At 42.0% G+C, this 23,027-nt stretch overlaps 2 protein-coding genes across 6 annotated transcripts in view; one reads left to right on the forward strand and one right to left on the reverse strand.

The window, feature by feature from the left end:
- Positions 1-575: 575 nt before the first annotated feature.
- On the forward strand, positions 576-20,978 carry ECI2 (enoyl-CoA delta isomerase 2). Of its 3 annotated transcripts, XM_032250052.1 has the most exons (11): positions 608-675; positions 1,147-1,316; positions 2,645-2,807; positions 5,476-5,574; positions 5,779-5,967; positions 8,708-8,777; positions 10,340-10,442; positions 11,203-11,323; positions 17,098-17,187; positions 19,082-19,225; positions 20,642-20,978. In XM_032250052.1, the coding sequence occupies exons 2-11, from the start codon at positions 1,294-1,296 to the stop codon at positions 20,795-20,797; spliced, it is 1,158 nt and encodes a 385-aa protein (XP_032105943.1). In that variant the 5' UTR covers positions 608-675; positions 1,147-1,293; the 3' UTR covers positions 20,798-20,978. The 3 variants fall into 3 exon arrangements, with proteins under 3 accessions (XP_032105941.1, XP_032105942.1, XP_032105943.1); XM_032250050.1 differs by lacking the exon at positions 1,147-1,316 and having other exon boundaries at positions 576-675; XM_032250051.1 differs by lacking the exon at positions 1,147-1,316 and having other exon boundaries at positions 576-675; positions 2,663-2,807.
- The window catches only part of CUNH6orf201 (chromosome unknown C6orf201 homolog), a 74,966-nt gene continuing 57,514 nt past the window's right edge, over positions 5,576-23,027 (reverse strand). Inside the window, exons 4-8 of one of the 3 annotated variants that reach the window (XR_004260367.1) lie at positions 21,003-21,259; positions 14,244-14,341; positions 10,458-11,613; positions 5,978-6,199; positions 5,576-5,854 (exon numbers count right to left, since the gene is read on the reverse strand). Coding sequence is in view for 2 of the 3 variants with exons in the window: in XM_032250053.1 (XP_032105944.1) it covers positions 14,258-14,341; positions 21,003-21,225 (307 nt within the window). In the remaining variant the exon portion in view is untranslated. Of the gene's footprint in view, positions 5,855-5,977; positions 6,200-10,457; positions 11,614-14,243; positions 14,342-21,002; positions 21,260-23,027 lie in introns of those variants that run through there. The other 2 variants (XM_032250054.1, XM_032250053.1) reach the window with 2 other exon arrangements.

A 23,027-nucleotide genomic window follows, 5' to 3' on the forward strand; every position in this document is an offset into this window, starting at 1 on the left:
TCACTTCTGATCCTCCGGCGTCCTACCAGGTCTGCGAGCCTTCGATTTGGGGGTGCATGACATAGCCGCTTTTAAGCACACGCCCTCAATTGTTATCCCACCTCCCGGCTCACGGCTGGCCCTCGGGACTCAGCGACCCCTCCTCGCCAGGCTCCCCAGGGCCCCGGGCAGGGGACTCCGAGCTCCTGCAGCCGCAGAGTTCGCAGAGCTGAGGTCCGCCCGAGGGAGCAGCCGGGCCTCCAGCTGGCAGATCCGCGGAGCCAGGCCGGGAAGCATTTGTGCCTTGCCCCACGCGCCGCTCAGGTCCTTCCCGGGTCACCGTCCCCGCGCCCCGCGCCCTTCTTCCACTCCCGGGCGATACCCGCCCCCACTCCGGCCCCGCCCCCGCATCTCAGCCCCGCCTCCTAACCGTCTAGAGCACCGGCCCCCGCCTCGGGTTCCGGCTTCGATTTCAGCCTGGCCCCGCCCCCAACCCTGGCAGTTACCCGCCCGGCCCCGCCCCCGGCCCCGCCCCCGGCCCCTGGCAGTCCCAGAGCCCCAGCCCCGCCCCCAACCTTGGCAGTGACCCGCCCGGCCCCGCCCCCGAGCCCCGCCGCGGTACAGCCCCGGACGCCCAAGGTCGGGGCTAGACATGGCGATCGCGGCTTGGAGACTGGCGCAGCGTTGGTGTCCGAGGTAAGCTTGGAGCCCCGGCCGCCGGCCCAAGGTCTCCCACAGGAGACGGCTGTCCAGGCGAAGGTCGCCGCCGGTGGGAGCCGCCCCTTCCTGTTATCTTGTCTGGGCGGCAACAGAATTTTCCTTTGCTGGTTTTCCAGCGAGAGTTCGCTGGAGTGACCACCTAACGGGCGCGCCCTCCTGCACCGCTGGGCCCAGAGTGGTCAGGATGGACGCGTCGTGAGGTCAGGGCTGCGGCTCTCTGTCCCCAGTCCCCGAGGTCTCCGCCGGCGTCCGCGCAGCGCTCCCATCCCGCTGGGGCCGGACTCCGGGCCCTTGAGCCGCCCCCGCTGGGCACGGTGCTTCCTCCGGCGCCCGGGCCTGCACTTCCCAGCCGGGATGCTTCTGGGGTGCAAAGCGTTGCTTGCTAAAAGTGAGTGTAAACGTAAGCAGTTATCAGTCGTGTGGACTTACGCACTGTGCTTTTTGGAGAACACCTATGCAATGAAGCGAAGTGGTCGCGTGCGCGGTAACGGCTGAGAAGCGCGCTCCACCTCCCTGGGATGCCGGGAACCCAGCACGAATCTGTGTATAGGGAACAAAACCGGAACACGATGGTGGCCTTAAAGTGGTGGAATTATGAGTGATTTTCCAGACTTTAGGTATTTTCTTATATGGTCATGTTTTTGCAGTTTGTTTTTAAAACTCACGCATTATTTAAAAATAAATTTGTTCCACATTTTGTGGAAACGCACATTTCGGCTTTCTGTGGACACTTTAAATTTTTCTTTCGTTTTCTACTTGGAACTTGTCATGTAGGTTGCAGTTTTTCCCTTTACAGAAAAGCAATTTAATAAAAACTTACTGTAGGCCGGGCGTGGTGGCTCACGCCTGTAATCCAAGCACTTTGGAGGCCAAGGCGGGCGGATCACCTGAGGTCGGGAGTTCAAGAGCAGCCTGACCAACATGGTGAAACCCTGTCTTTAAAAAAATAAAGAAAAAAAAAAACTAACTGTAGACTGATCTTACTGAATCAGTTACTAAGTCCAAGGTTTGAACCTAGAGTGCATTGTACCATTTTCGAGTTACATAATTGTGTTTTGGGAGCGATACATGTTAGGTTTGGGCTTTGTAACCTGTATTATTTTAATCAACTTTGATGCCATTAACTCCATTATTCAGGGTCATCGTCGTGAACATCCATGTTTTGCTTGTGGCCCGAGTCCTTTGAAGTTTGCCACCCCACCCTCGCTCACTGTGTGTGCTTAAAAACGTAATCACCCCGCGGTTTCTGCTCTGCTCCCGGCTGGCTGGTTATACATCCCCATAGAAAGGGACAAGCCTGCTGAGCCCGCTTCACTGACTCCCTTGCGCTGCAGGTAGATTCCCTCCCACCTGCTGAGAAGGCTGTGGCTCTGTCTGGAATGCCAGCAACTGTACATACGTCCTTTTGAACATTTCTTGGATGTTTAGCCATTCTGCCCTCCTTCCGCCTGTGTATATGTTGGAACACCAGTTTTGCCAGCAAAGAGGTAAAAAATTGACCTCATATTAGTTTATGGCTTGTTTAGCAGTGAGTACAGAAGCTGTTTTAGGACTTTGGGACACTGCGCTAAATTCTGTGCGCTTAGCTTTTGGTCTCCTGCTGTTCACTTTCTTGCATGTTCTTCGTTTACTTCTTGCCTACTGCAAAATTTACATAGTCATTCCTGTTCCAGCTGCTTTTATCTTTAATTGCTTACAAATACCTCACTGGATGGTTATTTACTTTTTTATTTATTTACTTTATTTACCATTAGTTTCTGTGTTGATTTCTTATCTTGAAATCCTTACAGCCAATTATTTGCAGCCAGTTTGCTGGGGCAAGTATAAAGAAAATATTTGTGGACAAGCATGGGATTTTGCTATGTATGGGCTGGGAACAATTAGAAATGAGGCTGCAGAAATGTGAGGGTTGGGAACAAGTAGAAATCAGTCTGCCTCATTGTAGTTATCTGCAGGTCATTAGTTTCCCAGTAGTTCAGCTGCACATGAATAGAGCAGCAATGACAGCCAGTCAGAAGGACTTTGAAAATGCGATGAATCAGGTGAAACTCTTGAAGAAGGATCCAGGAAACGAAGTGAAGCTAAAACTCTACGCACTATATAAGCAGGTAAATGCCTACTGTCTGACATTATTTAAAGAATGTTGGGCAAATGACTCCTTAAATAGATACACTGTGTGTTTACTAAAATGTAGCCTTAATATTTTAAGTTTGTCTTGCTCCCTCTTCTCTGAAGAGTACATATATATATATATATATATGTGTGTGTGTGTGTGTGTGTCATTTTTTTATATTACCTTGAAATACTACTAATAAAGTAACCCCTCTGTGTCATGCCAGAGTAAAAGAGACTTACGAAATATAATATTCACATTTGTAGACCTTATTTGGCTCTTGATTAGAATAAATCAATTGAAAAAGGTATTTTTAAGACAATTGGGGAAGTTTTGAATAAGGATAGAGTATTAGAAGATGCCTAGAAATCATTGTTAATGGTGTCAAGGTTACATAAATGTTGATATTTTGAAGAAATGGGTACTAAGGATATAGAGGTGAAATAGCATGGATGGTTGAAGTTCTCTAAGCACAAAAAGAAAGAAAAGGATAGATGAGGCCAGGCATGGTGGCTCACACCTAATTCCAGCACTTTGGGAGGCTGAGGTGGGTTGATCCCTTGAGGTCAGGAGTTTGAGACCAGCCTGGCCAAAATGCTGAAGCTCTGTCTGTACTAAAAATACAAAATTTAGCTGGGCATGGTGGCACACGCCTGTAATCCCAACTACTCAGGAAGTTGAGGTGGAAGAATCGCTTGAACCTCGGAGGTGGAGTTTGCAGTGAGTGATTGTGCCACTGCATTCCATCCTGGGTGACAGAGACTCCGTCTCAAAAAAAAAAAAAAAAAAAAAAAGGATAAATGAAGCAAGTAAGGCAATTTGATAATTGCTGAACTTGGGTGATGGGTATTGGGAATTCATTATAATAGTCTACTTTGGAATGTTTGGAAATTTTTGTAACAAAATTTAGAAACTGAAGCTTTTAAGTTCCAATGCCAAAGGCTTCCCTGTCATGTCTGCCTCTCTGGCTCCTGTTTTTCTGTTTTATGTTATCTATTTTTCTGTTTTATGATGAGTATGACCTTCTCTTTCGTATGGGTGTGTATAGTAAAAAATTTAACCTTGCCCCAAAAGAGGTGTGGGTTTTCCCTCAGCTTCTGGGAAGTTAATCTCTAAAGCCTGATAGGAGTGTCTTTGTTTACCTGGATTGTCTTAATGATGTTTAGGGTGGGGGCTTCAGGTTATGCAATCATGCACAGGTGATGGAGCCCCACTAAAAACTCTGGACACTGAGACTGGATGAACTGAGCATCTCTGGTTGGCAGGACTCCCTGTGTACTGTCACATCAATTCCGGGAGAGGGGTCCTGTACTGACTCCATGGGGAGAGGACAAGGAAACTCCACATTTACTACTGCCCCAGACTCCATCCTGTGTATGTCCTCCAATGACTGATTTTAATCGCTATCCTTTCCCTTAATAAACTATTAACTATGCGTTTAACAGCTTGCAATGAGTTCTGGGTGTCTTCCTAGCAAATTATTGCACCTGAGGGTGGTCCTGGGAACCCTCCAGCCTTGCAGTTGGTGTGAGCATTGAGGACAAGCCCTTATCCTGTGGGTTGTGTCCCCTCTAACTTCTAGGCTGGCTGACTCTTGCCAGGTGATACTACCTCTGTCTATAGAAATTCATAGCCCCCTTTTCTGCCTTTACTGCCTTTTTTTTTTCTTCTTTTTTAAGACAAAGTTTCACTTTGTGGCCCAGGCTGGAGTGCAGTTGCACCATCTCAGCTCACTGCAACCTCTGCCTACCAGGTTCAAGCAATCCTGCCTCAGCCTCACAAGTAGCTGGGATTACAGGTGCCCACCACTACACCTGGCTAATTTTTGTATTTTTAGTAGAGACAGGGTTTCATCATATTGGTCAGGCTGGTCTTGAACTCATGACCTCCGGTGATCCACCAGCCTTGGCCTCCCAAAGTGCTGGGATTATAGGTGTGAGCCACTACGCCCAGCCTGTTTTTCAAAGACTTTCTTCTTTCCTCTTTTAGCCAACTGTATTATAAAATTTTAAACATTTTAAGTGGAATTTTAAATTGCCATTTCTGAGAAGTAGCTGAGTGGGATATTTTTCCATCTCAAAACACCCACTCCACCTAGCCTCAAAAATAAAATTTAATTGCTTTTTGCTTTTACTAAAGTGTTGTTCAGTCAAGTTTCCTAAGGACCAGTGGCTCTGACAGCCCCCACCCTTGCCGAGGCCTCAGCTACAGTTTTGTTGCCTAGGTACCAAAAATGCACACTGAATTAGTGGTGTTTTTTTGTACCTTCAGATGGGCTTTTGGAATATGCTGTGCATTTCCAAATATTTGTTGACTACTTCCTTTTAAAAATTGTTTGCTTGAATATTTTGATTGTGGAAAATATGATTACCAATATAAAACTAATGAACTGTTAGATTTTTTAGACAGTACTTCCCCAAAACCTTTATCTAGCATTATTTTCATAGACAGTTATAATTTATTTCCAGTCTTTTTTCTGTTTGTGCATTTTCACCAACAACATCAAAGAGACTGTAGGGGAAAATGCAGATCAATTTAAGTACTGAGAAAGGAAAGGATTTGGGGGAGACATTCATGCGCCTATGGATTTTATGGATCTTGAATATTTAGGGCTCCAGTTTACATGGACATTTGACCATTAATTGCCCCTCTCCTTTTCACAGGCCACTGAAGGACCTTGTAATATGCCCAAACCAGGTGTATTTGACTTGATCAACAAGGCCAAATGGGATGCATGGAATACCCTTGGCAGCCTGCCAAAGGTGAATTTACTAGTTACTCTACTTTTATTTGCTGTATTTCTAAAGAAGTTTGGTGCTTCTCATTAAGCCGTTATAAATGGAGGCTTCGAGGTCTTGATGTGCTTCTATTCTTCATTGCAAGGTGCTATTTATTAGTATAGTAACTTTCTCAAAGCGCTTATTCGTTGACCATGGGCTAAGGCTGATTTGTCATCTTCCTGTCAGGAAACTGCTCGGCAGAACTATGTGGATTTGGTGTCCAGTTTGAGTTCTTCATTGGAATCCTCTAGTCAGGTGGAGCCTGGAACAGACAGGAAATCAACTGGATATGAAACTCTGATGGTGACCTCCGAAGGTGGCATCACAAAGATCACATTAAATCGGCCAGCAAAGAAAAATGCCATAAACGTTGAGGTAATATTACCTGCCCTTGGAGTTTGTCCTGTTTTTCTTTCCTTCTTCTATGTGTTTCATGCAAAAGCTGTAGAGTTTCAGCATCATTCCTATTTTATTGTATCACTTGTTTGATTTCTGCAGGAAGGTTGGTAACTGTGGCTACTTCATACAACAGAGTTGAGTTATTCATTGTTTATAGTTCGTGAACTTCAGGTAGGTTCTGATATACCCAAAAGGCACTGTGACTTTCCTAACAATGGAAGCACAAATAAATTAATATAAATGAAACATGTTGCTATGAGAGAATTTGCATAGAAGCCCTCTAAAGTTGGTGTAGACTGCTTCCAGAAGTATCTTCATGTCACTTAGACTAGAAAGTAGGTCTTTCTGCTTGCATGGGGGCTTCATGTTTTATTAGTAGAGGGAGAAAGGGAAGAAGGACTTCATCTTACACAATCATAACCCAACTCTGCTTTAAAGTAGGTGCTTCACTCGGCAACATTAGAATTTAAATCCCTCACTGAATTAGAATGATAATAACCACTTTAGCCCCTTCTCCTTGAAAAAAAAAAGGTATAGAGAATTGGATGCTTGGTGCTCAATTGGCACTAAAACTTGAGAGGACAGTGACCATTGGCTTAATAATCTCCACTGTGAGGCCGGGTGCGGTGGCTCACACCTGTAATCCCAGCACTTTGCGAGGCCGAAGCAGGCGGATCACCTGAGTTCGGGAGTTTGAGACCAGCCTGACCCACATGGAGAAACCCTATCTCTACTAAAAATACAAAATTAGCTGGGCATGGTGACACATGCCTGTAGTCCCAGCTACTCGGGAGGCTGATGCAGGAGAATTGCTTGAACCTGGGAGGCGGAGGTTGCAGTGAGCTGAAATCGTACATTGCACTCCAGCCTGGGCAAGAGGAGGGAAACTCGGTCTCAAATCCTCATCATCATCATCATCTCCATTGTGGCAGAAAGAGCATACTCACTTTAAAATCGTCTTCAGAATTTCATGAAGTGGGATATGTGTCATTCAACTACTAAAGCATTTAATTCTCAAACTTTGTTTCCACTTTCCCGACTCATTTCTCTACAAACATGGTAATAATAGCTACTCTGTACAGAGTGACAAATGGGTGCCAGCACTCTCCACACAGATGTTTATTTAATTCTCATAAGGAGCCTATTGTCATTACTCAACAATAAAATAATTAGTTTAAGAAGTAACTTGCTCAACTTTACATAACAAATAAACAGCAAAACCTAAATTGAAACCCTGATAGCCGGGCATGGTGGCTCACACCTGTAATCCCAGCAATTTGGAGGCCAAGGTGGGCAGATCACTTGAGGTCAGGAGTTCAAGACCAGCATGGCCAATACGGTGAAACCCTGTCTATACTAAAAACAAAAAATTAGCTAGGCGTGGTGGTACACGCATGTAGTCACAGCTACTCAGGAGGCTGGGGCAGGAGGTGGAGGTTGAGCCAAGATCATGCCATTCCACTCTAGCCTGGATCTTGCAGCAAGACTCCATCTCAAAAAAAAAATAATAATAAAAAAAAAGTAAAGAAACCCTGATAATCCATCTCCTAATCCTGGTCTCACCAGTCGCCCTGCTGTGTTGCGTTATCATAACTATAATAATGGTGGAATGAGTTCCTTGTCACTTCCCTCAAGAGAAATGCTTAGATGCTTATTCATACACAGTCATCCCTCTGTATCCAATGGGAATTGGTTCCAGGACCTCCTTATGGACACCAAAACCCTCGGAACCCAAAGTCCTTCATAAAAAGGCATAATATTTGCATATAACTTCTCTATAAACTCCCATATACTTTAAATTATCTCTAGAGTACTTATAATACTGAACACAACTAAATGCTATGTTAAATAGTTGTTATAGTGTATTGTTTAGGGACTAATGATAAGAAAAAAAGTCAGTACATGTTCAGTGTAGATACGGAATTCTTTTCCAGATTTTTTTGACCTGTGATTGGTAGATCCATGGATGTAGAACCTGTGGATACAGGGGGCCAGCTGTTTTATGTAAAGTCCATGTTTGTTTTCCAGCATATTTGTATCTATAAGTATCGGCCCTCTTCATCATTCTTCCCACACTGAAATCTCATCTAAGATTTCAATTGAAATTGCACCTGTTTTAAATGCATTAAAAGCTATATAGGTGCATATCCAAGATTTTCAGAAGTGTTGCTGATTTAAAATTTTGAGGCACCTTCCTTGAATACCATTGCAGTGTCTTGAAAAGTCCAGCCTTTTGGCAGTCACTAACAGTTCCCAGACTGCCAGGGACTTCCTTGAGGTCACAACAGAGATGTTGTTTTATGGAAAGTTCTCTGATCACCTCCCACTCTGCCCACCCTAGATAAGCCTCAGCACCTCCTCCGAGTTCCCTGCTGCTTTGTACTTTCCATCCCCAACCTCATTTGAACATTGCTGTCCTCTGTTAATTCCAAAAGCTCAAGGCCTATGTCTTTCTTGTTCCCTTTTGGGAAAAAAGTGGTTTATAGCCGCCAGCTCCTACCATAATACCAGGGACATAGTATGCACCAAGTAATTGTAAAAGGAATGAAAATTATTTTTGGTGTATTGGTCCACCGTTTTGGTTATAAAATACAACCAAATTAAATGTTAGGCACTTTGCTGAGAGCAGCCTTGCAGCCTAACATTTAGTGAGTCCATTGGTTGATGATTCCTGTGTTCAGAGTTCTTTTCTCTTCTTTGACTTCCCATTACACAGATGTATCATGAAATTATGCGTGCACTTAAAGCTGCAAGCAAGGATGACTCATCCATCACTGTCTTAACAGGTAAGACATTTTCTCAGATGTCCTAATTACATTTCTATTTTGAGGGGATCTCTTAATAGATAGGAAATTGAGTTTAAAAGCTCCAGGATTGGGAGTCCACAGCAGGCAGATCACGAGGTCAGGAGTTCGAGACCAGCCTGACCAACATGGTGAAACCTCATTTCTACTAAAAATACAAAAATTATCTTGGTGCGGTGGTGCATGCCTGCAATCAGAGCTACTCAGGAGGCTGAGGCAGGAGAATGACTTGAACCTGGGAGGTGGAGGTTACAGTGAGCTGAGATTGTGCCACTGTACTCTACCCTGGGCGACAGAGTGAGACTTTGTCTCAAAAAAAAAATTTTTTTTCCAGTACTGTCATACTCCAATTTATGTATATACAAAACATATAAGAAACACAGATACCCACTCCTTCGAAATTACCCAACGTAAATTAAAATACCTATATCCTCAAAAATACTTTAATAGGAGCAGTCATGGTAATCTGATTTATAATTGCCAAAACCAGAAAACAACTCAAATGTTCAAAAACACATAGATTCCAAAAGTAATTGCAGTAAAAAAAGGTAAAAAAAAAAATTCAAAAACACATGTATGAATAAATTAATTATTGACTATTTATACAGTGGAATACTCAGCAATACAATGGAATAAATGATACAAGAATATGGATGCATCTTTTAAACACAGTTCAGCAAAATAAAGACAGGAGTGTACTTATTGTATAAGTATTCATAGAAAGTTCTACAGTAGGCAAAAGTTCTTATCTGTGGAAATTGAAGTCAGAAGGTGATTGCCTTGGGGCAGGTGGGATGGTATGGCTAGAAAGGAGCCTACGGGAAACCTCTAGAATGATGGAGATGTTCTGTGTCTTGTTTTGGATGGTGATCTTGTGGGCATTTAAAATTATCAAAATTCATCTAAATGAACATTTAAGAGCTGGTCATTTTATTGCATATAAATTATTCTTTAGTTAAACACACACACACATTCAGATACACACTTTCAGTGGCTCTTAGAATAAAGAAAAAACTTCCTCATGGGATCTACAAAGCCCCATCAGGTCTAATCTGCTGGTCCTTATCCTGCACCAACTTCCTCCTGGCTTTCTCCGAGTCAGCCACAATGACTCTTATTTCATCTACACTGGGGATAACCTCTCCAAAGAGCCTTTGCACAGGCTGTTCCTTGGTGTGAACTGTTTTTCCTAGCCCTCTTTTTTCTAGCCAACCTGGCCTCTCCTTCAGATCTCAATTCAGTTGTCCCTTCCTTAGGAAAATCCCCTTCTGAACTCCCTGATTAGACCAACCCCCACCTCTGGTACATACCCTCATTTGATGATGCACCTCTCCTCTATTTCAGTATTTGCATTAGCTACATTTATCTGAGTGTTTTTATAGATCAGTGTCCAGCATACTCACTAGCGTTTGTAAGTTAGGGCAAGAACCATCGCTGGTTCTCCAATGTATTTCCCATGCCTAATTGTAGAGCTTGACATGCAGTAGATACTCAAGAATTATAGAGTGAATGAATGAGGGATCTGTTGATTTTATTATTTATAGGAAATGGGGACTATTACAGTAGTGGGAACGATCTGACTAACTTCACTGACATTCCCCCTGGTGGAGTAGAGGAGAAAGCTAAAAATAGTGCCATTTTACTGAGGTAAGAATAATTGACTTTTGTCTGATCGCAGAGGGCCTGTTCTTAGTCATCAACGTGGAATTTAGTTGAGCAGAAGTGAAACATCTATTTCTCTGTGTTGATCCAATCAATTGTGACTTTGGACAAGCATATTTCTCCAAGCTGCCTGCATCCATAGGTGGGCATTCATTCTCTCTCTTTGACCTCTGTTACCTTTTCATCCTGCTGATCTCATGAGATTTGACTAGAAAACATAAAAGTTAGCTGTAGTTGTAAACAAAATTATCCTGCTTTGAGACAGAGGAATTTAGCAAATTCTCATCCAGCCAGAGGAATAGACGATTTCCATGAATGCTGAAAGTAGGAGACTTGGAGGAAACTTATAAAACACGGGAGGAGGTCATGAAGGCTTTATTCCTGCCACATCTGTAATTCCCACTTGCTGTAATATTCCAGTGTGTGCTCAGTCGCCCACCCTAATCTCCAGGACTGCTGCTGGTTTCCGGCCCGAACTCACTGCCCGGAATACAAGATTTGATCCAGGGTTGACCCGTAGGTCTCACTGCTTGGTTTTTCATCCACCGCCATTCAAATGGATGTCCTGGATGAATCTGGTGTGGAAGACCAGGGAAGTGGCCGGTCAGGGAGGCACTGCCCGTGGTGGCTGTGGAAATACCCAGCCGGCCAGAAACCTTTGTTATCTCAGAGTCAGACTGCCTTGCCCATGCTTCAGTCATGCTGCTTTGGCACATTTAATGATTTTGTGTTTCCATTTCTATAGGGAATTTGTGGGCTGTTTTATAGATTTTCCTAAGCCTCTGATTGCAGTGGTCAATGGTCCAGCTGTCGGCATCTCTGTCACCATCCTCGGGCTATTTGATGTTGTGTATGCATCTGACAGGGTAAGTCAGCTCCCAGAAAGCAAGAGGTCAGGCAAGCAGAGCAAGCCGAGAGCCTTTGAATCCTCCTTGAGTGTTGCCAGCCATAAGCAGATTACATGTGGTTTGCAGTAAAATTAACCGAATTTAGATTTTTCTCAAAGCGTTAGTCTAACTAATTTGACTGATTTTATTTTTCCTTATTAACTTGCATTTTGTTGTGAACACTGTTCCAACTCTGATTGTTCCAGATTCTAATCAAATTCCACAATAGGTATTCAGTTTTCATATCACTCTGAAATACTCAGGAGACACTTGAAAATGTATTATGGGAGGGAGGAATAGCATATTTGCAGGTTGTGCAAGTGGAGATTATTTGATCCTTTTTTCTAAGTAAATGGATTAGAATTTTAGAATAAGAAGGAACTGTGAGCATTATCTACTCTCACTCCCTCCTTTGCAGATAAGAAAACTGAAGCTCTGAGAAGTTCCTTGCCCAGAACACAATTCAGCCTTGTGTTCACCATTGCATTATATAGATTTTCATTTTTATTTTTACTATAGTAGTAATATATATGTCATAGTGCAAAATAAAATTTTGAAAGATATGAAAAAGTACCAAGAAAAGCTGCAAGGTAAAAATCACTCCTTACCACCTAGAGATAACCAGTCCTAACATTTGTGTTATTAACTTATCTTGTTTAACCAGTTTCTGACTGCTGGACCCTAGGCTGTTTCCAATTTTTCTCATTACCAGCACCTAATAACCACCTTTAGGGTTATCAGGTTGTTCAAGTGACTTATGCCTATGTGATGGTAAAATGTGCTGATTGCAGCCTTCTAGGAAACACAGGGTTTTTACCACTGAAGAGATTTCTAGTTTTGTTCAGAGATATTTTCCCCACCAATAGACAGGATCATATTTTATTGTCCTTAATTCTTTGAATTTTCTTTTGCTGGATCCCACTGAACCAGATTGGATGCACTGACAGACCTAATTCTTATGAATAATTTTCCCAAAAAAATAGCAAATGAGATTCTAGGTGCTGGGCTGCCCAACCTTTGTAGTTGGAGGTTTCTGTTCAAAGGCAGAAATCAGTGTCTTTGTTCACATTCTGTGTTTTAGATGACTGATTAGGCATTGACCTGCTTTTAACAGGGTCTGGGTCAATGGTTCCTGACCTAAAATTGGGGATATTCTTTAATACTTGGAGGGCAAATATTATATTTGAATCTTGTTCTGATTCTCCCAGTGAATTGAAAATTATCTTCAATATACATCATCTTTTTTTTTCTTTTTTTGAGATGGAGTCTCACTCTGTCACCCAAGCTGGAGTGCAGTGGTGTGATTTTGGCTCACTGCAACCACCACCTCCCAGGTTCAAGTGATTCTCCCACCTCAGCCTCCTGAGTAGCTGGGGTTACAGGTGTGCACCACTACACCCAGCTAATTTTTTAATAGTTTTTGTAGAGATAGGCTTTTACCACTCTAGCCAGGCTGGTCTCAAACTCCTGACCTCAGTGATCTGCCCGCCTTGACCTCCTGAAGTGCTGGCAGTACAGGCCTGAGCCACTGAGCCTGGCCTACAACATCCTTTTAGAGATTTTGATGACTTTCCTCTTATGATACAAATTGTAATGTTGAAATCAGAGAACATATATATATTATATATAACATACCTATTCTATATATATTATAGCATGCATAGTATATGTATATTGCACATATATATATAAAATGCCAAAATTTGGCCCAAAGTAAAATTTATTTGTCAAATAGTGTCTACTGATAAAAGTTGACCCAACCAAATAAACCAAGCATCAATTTAAAATAAACTAAATTGAGGTAGGCAGATCACCTGAGGTCAGGAGTTCAAGACCAGCCTGGCCAACATGGTGAAACAGCGTCGCTACTAAAAATACAAAAATTATCTGGGCTTGGTGGCAGCCGCCTATAATCCCAACTACGTTGGAGGCTGAGGCAGAAGCATCACTTGAAACCAGGAGGTGGAGGTTGCAGTAAGCAGAGATCGCACCACTGCACTCCAGCCTGGGCAACAGAGCAAGACTCCATCTCAAAAATATATATAAATAAATAATAAATACAGGAAATAAGCTAAAGGAAAAGGCTGCAGAAAAAAAATTGTTTTTATAGGATTTATCATTATTGGCTTCATGAATAAATAGCATATTAAGTGGTGGGTAATATTTAACCCTTATAACCAAAATATTAATCAGTACATTTTATCTATTTTTTACTGTGGGCAATGGTTAATAATGCCTGTTACCTCTGTCAGCAAAGGATACATTTCCTGTGTGAGTTAAGAAAAAGGTATAAATCATAATAATAAATCTTTGAGTGCTTACTATTAGGCACTCTGTTAATACGTATTATAGATATTATAAATATATGCATACACGCACACATTTTCATGTAATGTACACAGCAGTCCTACATAAGGACTCAGCCGGGCACAGTGGCTCACTCCTGTAATCCTGGCACTTTGAGTGGCTGAGGCAGGTGGATCACCTGATGTTGGGAGTTCGAGACCAGCCTGGCCAACGTGGTGAAACCCCGTCTCTACTAGAAATACAAAAATGAGCTGGGTGTGGTAGCGTGCACCTGTAATCCCAGCTACTAGGAAGGCTGAGGCAGGAGAATCACTTGAACCCGGGAGGCGGAGGTTGCAGTGAGCTGAGATCGTGCCACTGCACTCAAGGCTGGGCAACAAGAGGGATACTCCATCTCAAAAAAAAAAAAAAGAAAGAAAGAAAGACTGGTTCCCATTTTACACATGAGAAAACTATGACACAGAGAAGATAAGAAAGTTTCCCAAAGTCACTAAGTAGTCTGATCCCAAAGCCTAAGCCCTTAACTCCATCTACTGTTCTCTTTCTGAAAATAAGCATTTTATGTGCTTCTTATTGGCAACTTTGCATGTACCTGTTTGTGTCCCTTTAGCTGCTGTTGGCAGTTTTCTCAGTTTCCTGCTTATATTCCTTCGGCTGTGTCTTCTGGGTACATTTTTTTGCATAAGTTTTCTTTTGGATAAAAAAAGATACATGACATTAACAAAAACTTAAAATATTTTGATTATTTTTATTTCTTTTTTTTTTTTAAAGACGGGGTTTCACCATGTTGGTCAGGCTGGTCTTGAACTCCCGACCTCAGGTGATCCGCCCACCTTGGCCTCCAAAGTGCTTGGATTACAGGCGTGAGCCACCACGCCCAGCCTGATTATTTTTATTTCTATGCTGCATATATTATACATCTTCTAACAGTTATCTAAATATTCTTTTACATATTGTAAATTTTAAATTAACATTCTTTCATAATAATTTATTCATCAAGAAACAGAAAAATATGTCTTAAATGTAACAACAACAGAAAACTAAAAATGACAATATACTAAATAACCAATATTGAATTAATTCCAGTAGTCGAAGCCAATCAAAAACCACTGGGGCAAAATCAAGACAAATGACAGATTGAGGAAACAATTTTTCAACTCATGTAGCAAAGGCTGATCTCTCTACAGTGTGTTTTAAAGTTTGTCTGTAAAGCGATGGATCAACAAGCTAATATAAAAATGGGCAATGGTGAGGAATGAATAGGCCACCAAAAAAATGAAATGTAAAGGGCTACTAAAATCATATGAGAGAAACAATTGAGAAAATGAAAAGATAAGCCACAGACCAGGAGAAAAGATTGGCCTCACGCTCATCTAATAAAAGACTTGCAACCTGAATGTGTATCTTACTAGATAATAAGAAGGTAAACACCCTAACTTAAAAAATAGTGGACAAAATATCTTAACCGTTGCTTCACCAAAGAAGATATAAATATGTCTAATAAGTGCATGGTACAAGACTCAATATCATTAATCGTTAGGGACATGTAAATTAAAACCACAGTGAGACCCCACTACACACCTACTAGCAGGGTTAAAATGAAAAAACTTTTAATAGCTAGGTTTAGTGAGGATGTGGAGCAACTGAAACTTCATACATTGCTGGTGGCAACGTCAAATGGTACAACCACTCTAGAAAAGAGTTGAGCAGCTTCTAAGTTAAATATACCTTTACCACACAACCCTGCTATTCAACCACTCTTGTGATAACTGAAAACATGTTCACCCAGAGACCTGCACACAAATGTTCCTAACTACCTTTTTGTTAAAATTATCTGAACATTTTTATTTTTTATTTTTTTTTCAGTTTCATTGTGATATAATTGACAAATAAGTATTGTCCAGTCGGGTGGACTACATGACATTTTGGTCAATGACAGACTGCATGTACAATGGTGGTCCCCTAAGATATACCATATTTTACTATACTTTTTCTATTCTTTTTTTTTTTTTTTAATTGAGATGAAGTCTCACTCTGTCACCCAGGCTGGAGTGCAACGGCACGATCTTGGCTCACTGCAACCTCCTCTTCCAGGTTCAAGTAATTCTCGTGCCTCAGCCTCCCGAGTAGCTAGGACTACAGGTGGATACCACCATGCCAGGCTAATTTTTGTATTTCTACTAGAGACAGGGTTTCACCATGTTGGCCAGGCTGGTCTCGAACTCCTGACCTCAGGTGATCTGCCCACCTCAGCCTCCCAAAGTGCCGGGATTACAGACATGAGCCAGCACACCCAGCCTACCTTTTCTATGTTTAATATGTTTAGATACACACATGCCACTTGTTACAACTGCCTAGAGTATTAAGTATAGTAACATGCTGTCCAAGTTGGTAGCCTGGAAGCAGTAGGCTCTACCACATAGTGAGGTGTGCAGTTGGTTGTACCATCCAAGTATACATAAGTATACTCCATGATATTTTCACAATGACAAAATTGCCTAATTATGCATACCTCCATGGTTAAGCAACACACGACTATATATATTTAAGATGTTCAACTTGTTTTTCATAGCAGCCTTCTTCATAATAGCATTTCATACATTTCTGGTGGCAATGTCAAATGGTACAACCATTTGACTACTAGAAACAACATCAATGGCATTAACTGGTGAGTGGATAAACATATTATTGTACATCCATACAAAGGAATACTACTCAGAAATAGCGAGGAACAAATTACTAATATATACAACAGCATGGTGACTTTCAGAAGTCAGACTCAAAAGGCTACAGAATATAGGATTCCACTTATACAACATTCTATAAAAGTCAAAACTGTAAGGACAGAAAACAGATTAGCAGTTGCTTTGGGTGGGAGGGAGGGACTGGCTACAGAGGGGCCTAGGGAACCTTTTGGGGTTGTGGAAATGTTCTGCATCTCAGTAGCAGTGGTAGCTATATAACTATATTTGTTAAAACTCATCCAATTATACACTTTTAAAGGGTGAATTGTGTGTGCATATTAACCACATAATCTTAATTTTAAAGTAAATTTTATTAAGCATTTCGAAGTTATAAGCAAATCATGATTTTTTAAAATCATACACGATGCTGGGTGCAGTGGCTCACGCCTGTAATCCTAGCACTTTGGGAGGCTGAGGCAGGTGGATCACTTGAGGTTAGTTTGAGACCAGCCTGGCCAACACGGCGAAACCCCATCTCTACTAAAAATACAAAAATTAGCTAGGGGTGGTGGCACATGCCTGTAATCCCAGGTACTCGGGAGCCTGAGGCAGGAGAATCGCTTGAACCCAGCGGGGCGGAGGTTGCAGTGAGCCGAGATTGTACCACTTCGCTGCCACCTGGGCAAAAGAGCGAAACTCCGTCTCAAAACAAAAAGGTCACACATTGAAAAGATGGTTTTCTTTTCTCTCCTACCCCCGCAGGCAACATTTCATACACCGTTTAGTCACCTAGGCCAAAGTCCAGAAGGATGCTCCTCTTACACTTTTCTGAAGATAATGGGCCCGGCCAAGGTAACTTTTGCAATGTTTAAAAATAAAACTTTTATGAGTTATCTCAAGAACGAAAGAAGAGTAATCTCATATAGCCTCCCTTCTTTCCCTAATATGGACAAAGGATAAGCGAATTATTTGCTCTTCAACTCTAAGAGTTTTACCTGTGGAGGAATCAGGCTATGGGAAGTATCTGCTCTGCAGGAAAATTAGAATTTATCTCTGCAACTCCCAGAACTAGGATCCTTCTCCCAGCTGATTGCTTAGTGCTAGCTGCATTGCAAGCAGCACAACACCTCAGCCTTGCAGCTGTGTGGCATTAATCACTTGAAGGATCAGGGCTGTGCCAGCCTCCCTTGGTCCCCTGAGTTTGGAGGCCACTCGGTTCCTTTATGGATGACCAGTATCCCCTAAGGAGAGATATGATATGATGACACCTTCACTTTCAGAGTTATAGTAAGTATCAGCAGATGAGAGGTTTCATGGGGGCTCACCGCTGCCAGAGCCACTCCCAATTGCAGCAGCCCTTGCATCAGCCTGCCTCACTGGTGTATTAGCTCCCAGGCTGGTTAAGTTTCTGCTCAGGTCTTTCACTGTGTTTCCTAGTTACCCATGCCCTGTGGCATGACTTGAAGGGGATTGTGACAAGACTAGAAGCTGAGAGGGGCTTAGCAAATATTCAAGATCTCAAAGTAGGGCAGTGGGAATTGAGCCTGTTTTCATTGCCTACTGGGATTTTGTAAAAAACATGTATATGTATGCTTTTAACCTCATTAGGCTATCACATACCCTGAATTGAACTTGGGAAAAGGGTGGAACTGATTCTAAAAGTCTTAGAGCTTTTTGCTATTAGAGCATTCCTTGGCTGGGCACAATGGCCCACGCATGTAATCCTAGCATTTTGGGAGGCCGAGGCCAGTCAATCACTTGAGGTCAGGAATTCAAGACCATTCTGGCCAACATGGTGAAATCCCATTTCTACTAAAAATACAGAAAATTAGCTGGGCATGGTGATGTGTGCCTATAATCCCAGCTTCCCAGGAAGCTGAGGCAGGAGAACTTGAACCCAGGAGGGAGAGGTTTCAGTGAGCTGAGATCATGCCATTGCAGTCCAGCCTGAGTGAAAGAGTGAGACTCTCTCAAAAAAAAACCAAAAAACAAAAATTAGCCAGGTGTGGTGACAGGCACTTGTAATCCCAGCTACTCAAGAGGCTGAGGCAGGAGAATCATTTGAACCCAGGAGGTGGAGGTTGCAGTGAGATCATGCCAGTGCACTCCAGCCTGGGCAACAGAGCAAGATTCTGTCTCAGAAAAAAAAATAAAAGTGTTTCTTTTATGGAAGAGAAATTGCAAATGTAGAGAGGATATCCACTTAGTGTCCTCAGTTTTTCTGGAAGCTAACTATAAGTCTTTTCTTTCCTTCAGTGAAATAGAACTAATTTGAGTACCAATGCAGGTAAAGAAAACTCTCAAAGCCAGATGACCGGGTAGAGTTTCTAGGGAATGGAATTTCGAAAGTTTCTAAAGATTAACTCAATGACCGTGATTTTTCTTTCCTTTTTTCCTCTTTAAGAGTTTATAATGTATAAAATGGAAAAATCATAGCTGCTATGGATTATAGAATCAAGCATCTGCTTCAGGTCATTTCTCCCGTGGGCCCCCTAGTCTTGCCTCTCCAGCAACGACACACACAGAAGCCGCAGCCCTTAACAGACCTTCCAGGGAGCCTGCAATAGTCTCAGCACACGGTTTGCAAACCATTGCCTGTTGAAGCTGACAGCTTCTCCCTTACTGAGAAATAACAGCAACCTCAAAAGATCTTTAATAAATCTCTCTATGCCTCCTGAAAGCAGTTAACTGAAGCCTTGTCTTATTAAGTTAATATCTTAACCTTGCTTCCTGCTTTTCATTTCAGGCAACAGAGATGCTTGTTTTTGGAAAGAAGTTAACAGCAGGAGAAGCATGTGCTCAAGGACTTGTTACTGCAGTTTTTCCTGACAGCACTTTTCAGAAAGAAGTCTGGACCAGGCTGAAGGCATTTGCAAAGCTTCCTCCAAATGTTAGTATTCATCTTTTACTTTTAAGAACCTTGAACATAATTTCCTAAGGGAAAAATTTATTTGCCTTCAGAGAATAAGTCATAAAAACACAAGACAGGCCGGGCGCGGTGGCTCACACCTGTAATCTCAGCACTTTGGGAGGCTGAGGCAGGCGGATCACCTGAGGTCGGGAGTTCGAGAGCAGCCTGACCAACATGGTGAAACCCTGTCTCAAAAAAACAAAACAAAACAAAACAAAACAAAACGAAAGACACATCTTTAGTTAGCTTTAAGCACATCTAAATTTGGGATTAAAAAATAAGTGTAGTAATGTTATAAATATAGTAATGTTTTTTTTTTGTAAAAATACACTATGGATTTTTACAAAACTTACCAAATATACCTTCCATTTCTGTGTGGGGACAAAGGGGCACTTCTCTATGGGGGTTACTTGAGCAGGATGCTAGGCAGTATTTGCTGAGCACTTTCACTTTGGAATCCAGGTGAGAAGTCAGGCAGGTTAGCTACTTTATGAGAGTCTTACTGTATAGCATTTTTGTTTTTATATGTGGTAGTAAGTGACTGATTGCTTTTATATTCTTGATATTCAAAATGTAGTCCTAGAACCAGAAGCTCGAGCAGCTACCTGGGGCTTTTTGGAAATGTATTATCACGGGCCTGCCCCATACTTACTGAAGTGATTTATATGCACACTGAAGTTTGAGAAGCACTGTCTTATATTACACACGTGGCTTAAGATTTAACAGGATTAGTGCCCAGCACAGTGGCTCATGCCTGTAATCCCAACACTTTGGGAGGTCAAGGCGGGCAGATCACCTGAGGTCAGGAGTTCAAGACCAGCCTGGCCAGCATCACAAAACCCCATCTCTACTAAAAAAATACAAAAATTAGTTGGGTGTGGTGGTGGGTGCCTGTATTCCCAGCTACTCAGGAGGCTGAGACAGGGAGAAGTGCTTGAACCAGGGGGGCAGAGGTTGCAGTGAGCCAAGATCGCACCACTGCGCCTGGGCAACAGAGTGAGACTGTATCTTAGAACAAATAAAAAAGAGTTAACAGGAGTAGTTAAATGAACATGGGAGAAACAAGAACCAGAATCATAGAATAATCCACTCCTATTAGATTAACTTTTTTTTTTTTTTTTTGAGACAGAGTCTTGTTCTTGTCACCCAGGCTGGAGTATAATGGCATGATCTCAGCTCACTGCAACCTCTGCCTCCTGGGTTCAAGCAATTCTTCTGACTCAGCCTCCTGAGTAGCTGGGATCACAGGCATGCGCCACCACATCTGGCACCATGTTGGCCAGGCTGGTCTCGAACTCCTGACCTCAGCCTCCCAAAGTGCTGGTATTACAAGCATGAGCCACCACACCCAGCCTAGATTAACTCTTAACCTTATTGTTGGTTTTATTTTTCCAGGCCATGAGAATTTCAAAAGAGGTAATCAGGAATAGAGAGAAAGAAAAACTACACGCTGTTAATGCTGAAGAATGTAGTGTCCTTCAAGAAAGATGGCTGTCGGACGAATGCATGAATGCAGTGGTGAACTTCTTATCCAGAAAATCAAAACTGTGATGACCACTATAACAGAGTAAAGCAAGTCCAAGGAAGGATGTGCTGTTTCTTCTGATTTCCAGTACTTGAACTAAATAAGCTTCATTGTGCCTTTTGCAGCACTAAAATGTCAATTACAATTGATGATATTTCACTACAGCCCTAATGAATAAAAAATTTTGTAAAACACGTTTAAGAATTCCATAGGTTTTTGTAAGAGTCTTACATCTTTTGACATGAATCGTTGTTGCCAGGAACACTGGAACATGTTGCCTGGGATCCTACTTTGAAAAGCACTCACAGCATTACAGGCTGAAGTCATGTCTTTGAATGCCACTATAGCACTTTGACGTCCACAAACAGTGACTGACTGAATTGGGCCAAATGCTGACAGCCTACAGATCACTGACTTGAGGTCTTCAGCGGGTTGCATGTTCTTTTTCAGCCATCTAGCAAGGGAGCAAAATGGAAGGAATTGTATTACTAGAAAACAAATCATCTTAGTTTCTTTTTTTTTTTTTTTTGGTACAATTTTATACAGAGGCATGAAGGGAAAACAGGGTCATTTCACTGGAAAGCAATGTTCCGTATCAGTAATTGTTTCCTTATTTGTTAGAGAGTCCCATTCTTGTTTAATGAGGTACTTAATGAACATCATACCTGCAAGCTGCCTTGATTGTCCTTGCAGCACCCTGTTTTGATTAATGTCATAGCTATCACTTGACAAGGACTGAGGGTATAATTTCAAGGGCTACAGAAAACGATGGGATATTTTGCTTTTCCAAATACTGGTCTTCCTTTTGACCTTTCCTTCAAGGTCAAAGTTAGCTAATTCACCAAATCTCTAACTTTTTTTTCTTTTTTTTTTTTTTTTTTTTTGTTGTTTTTTGCGATGGAGTCTCACTCTGTCACCCAGGCTGGAGTGCAGTGGCGCAATCTTGGCTTACTGCAATCTCTGCCTCCCAGGTTCAAACGATTTTCCTGCCTCAGCCTCCTGAGTAGCTGGGACTACAGGCATGTGCTACCACACCTGGCTAATTTTTTTATTTTTAGTAGAGACAGGGTTTCACCATGTTGGCCAGGCTGGTCTCGAATTCCTGACCTAAGGTGATCCGCCCGCCTCAGCCTCCCACAGTGCTGGAATTACAGGTGTGAGCCACCGCTCCCAGCTAGTTCTAAATTTTTTATTCCAGTAATTGTAATCCAAAATGTTCAGTTTTATAGAAAATATAGGAATAGAAATAAGCATTAGTTTTGATTAGCAGTTACTAGTGCTTAATGCCCATGATCATATTTTATCCACCAAAAACTGCCAAAAATTAAAAATGAGGTAGGTCTGTTGCTACTAACCATTTTCAAGTAGGCATCCGAGGCATGGAGATTAAAGTAGCTTATCCAGAGTCAAACTCCCAGTAAATGTAAAAATGAAGGTAAAGATGCAGGCAGAGTCCTCCTTCCACAACAGCAGCACAAGCCAACTACTGCCCATTCCTCCCGCTAATTACAGCTAAAATCTCTAGATGAAATATGAAAAAGAACTACTTGAGCATGCTGACATTAATCAAAAGCTGGTGGATTATGGAAGGGTGTCAAAATACACAGAAGCAACTGCACAAGGATAAGTTTCCCAGATTAGGAGAAATAAACACAATTGCTGGTATCTATCTCCTGAGCATGGTATTAGAAGTAATGGCAAAAACTGATTACTTTTGCATCAAACTAATATTTTGGCCTCAAAGGCACACCCCTATTGTGGAGCAGTGCTGCGGTGACCATGGAGTGGCCAGCCAAATAGAAGTTGAGGAAAACAACACCTTGGAAAAAAAAAAAAAAAAAAGGTCCTTGGGGCTAAAGAGTGAAAGCAAGAAGACAATTCCAGAGCAGAGAGGAAAAAGTTCTAATTCTGCGTATGAACCCATACACGTCTGATTCCTAAGTGAGACAGACACAAACCAGCATAGCAAAGGCTTTGTGAAGTATACTGGGATTTTAACCACCACCCACAGAAGATCAAGACAGCTTACAGTCTGAACCTAACCAGATTTATTACTTGCTAAAACAAAAACAGCATTTTCCAGATGATCGTAACATGATCCACAAAAACATAACTTTCATCCAATGCCACAGTATAGTAAATATTATACTGTGTGGATCCTGGGATCCCTGTCCAGTTGCTTCTCTGTCATTAAGTCATATGGATCATAATATTTATAACACTGTGTGACATACAAAAAAAACAAACATGGAAATC

This window comes from Sapajus apella, unplaced genomic scaffold (genome assembly GCF_009761245.1).
Source record: "Sapajus apella isolate SASKATOON/1434 unplaced genomic scaffold, GSC_monkey_1.0 scaffold70, whole genome shotgun sequence".
In the NCBI taxonomy this organism is placed as follows: Eukaryota; Metazoa; Chordata; class Mammalia; order Primates; family Cebidae; genus Sapajus; species Sapajus apella.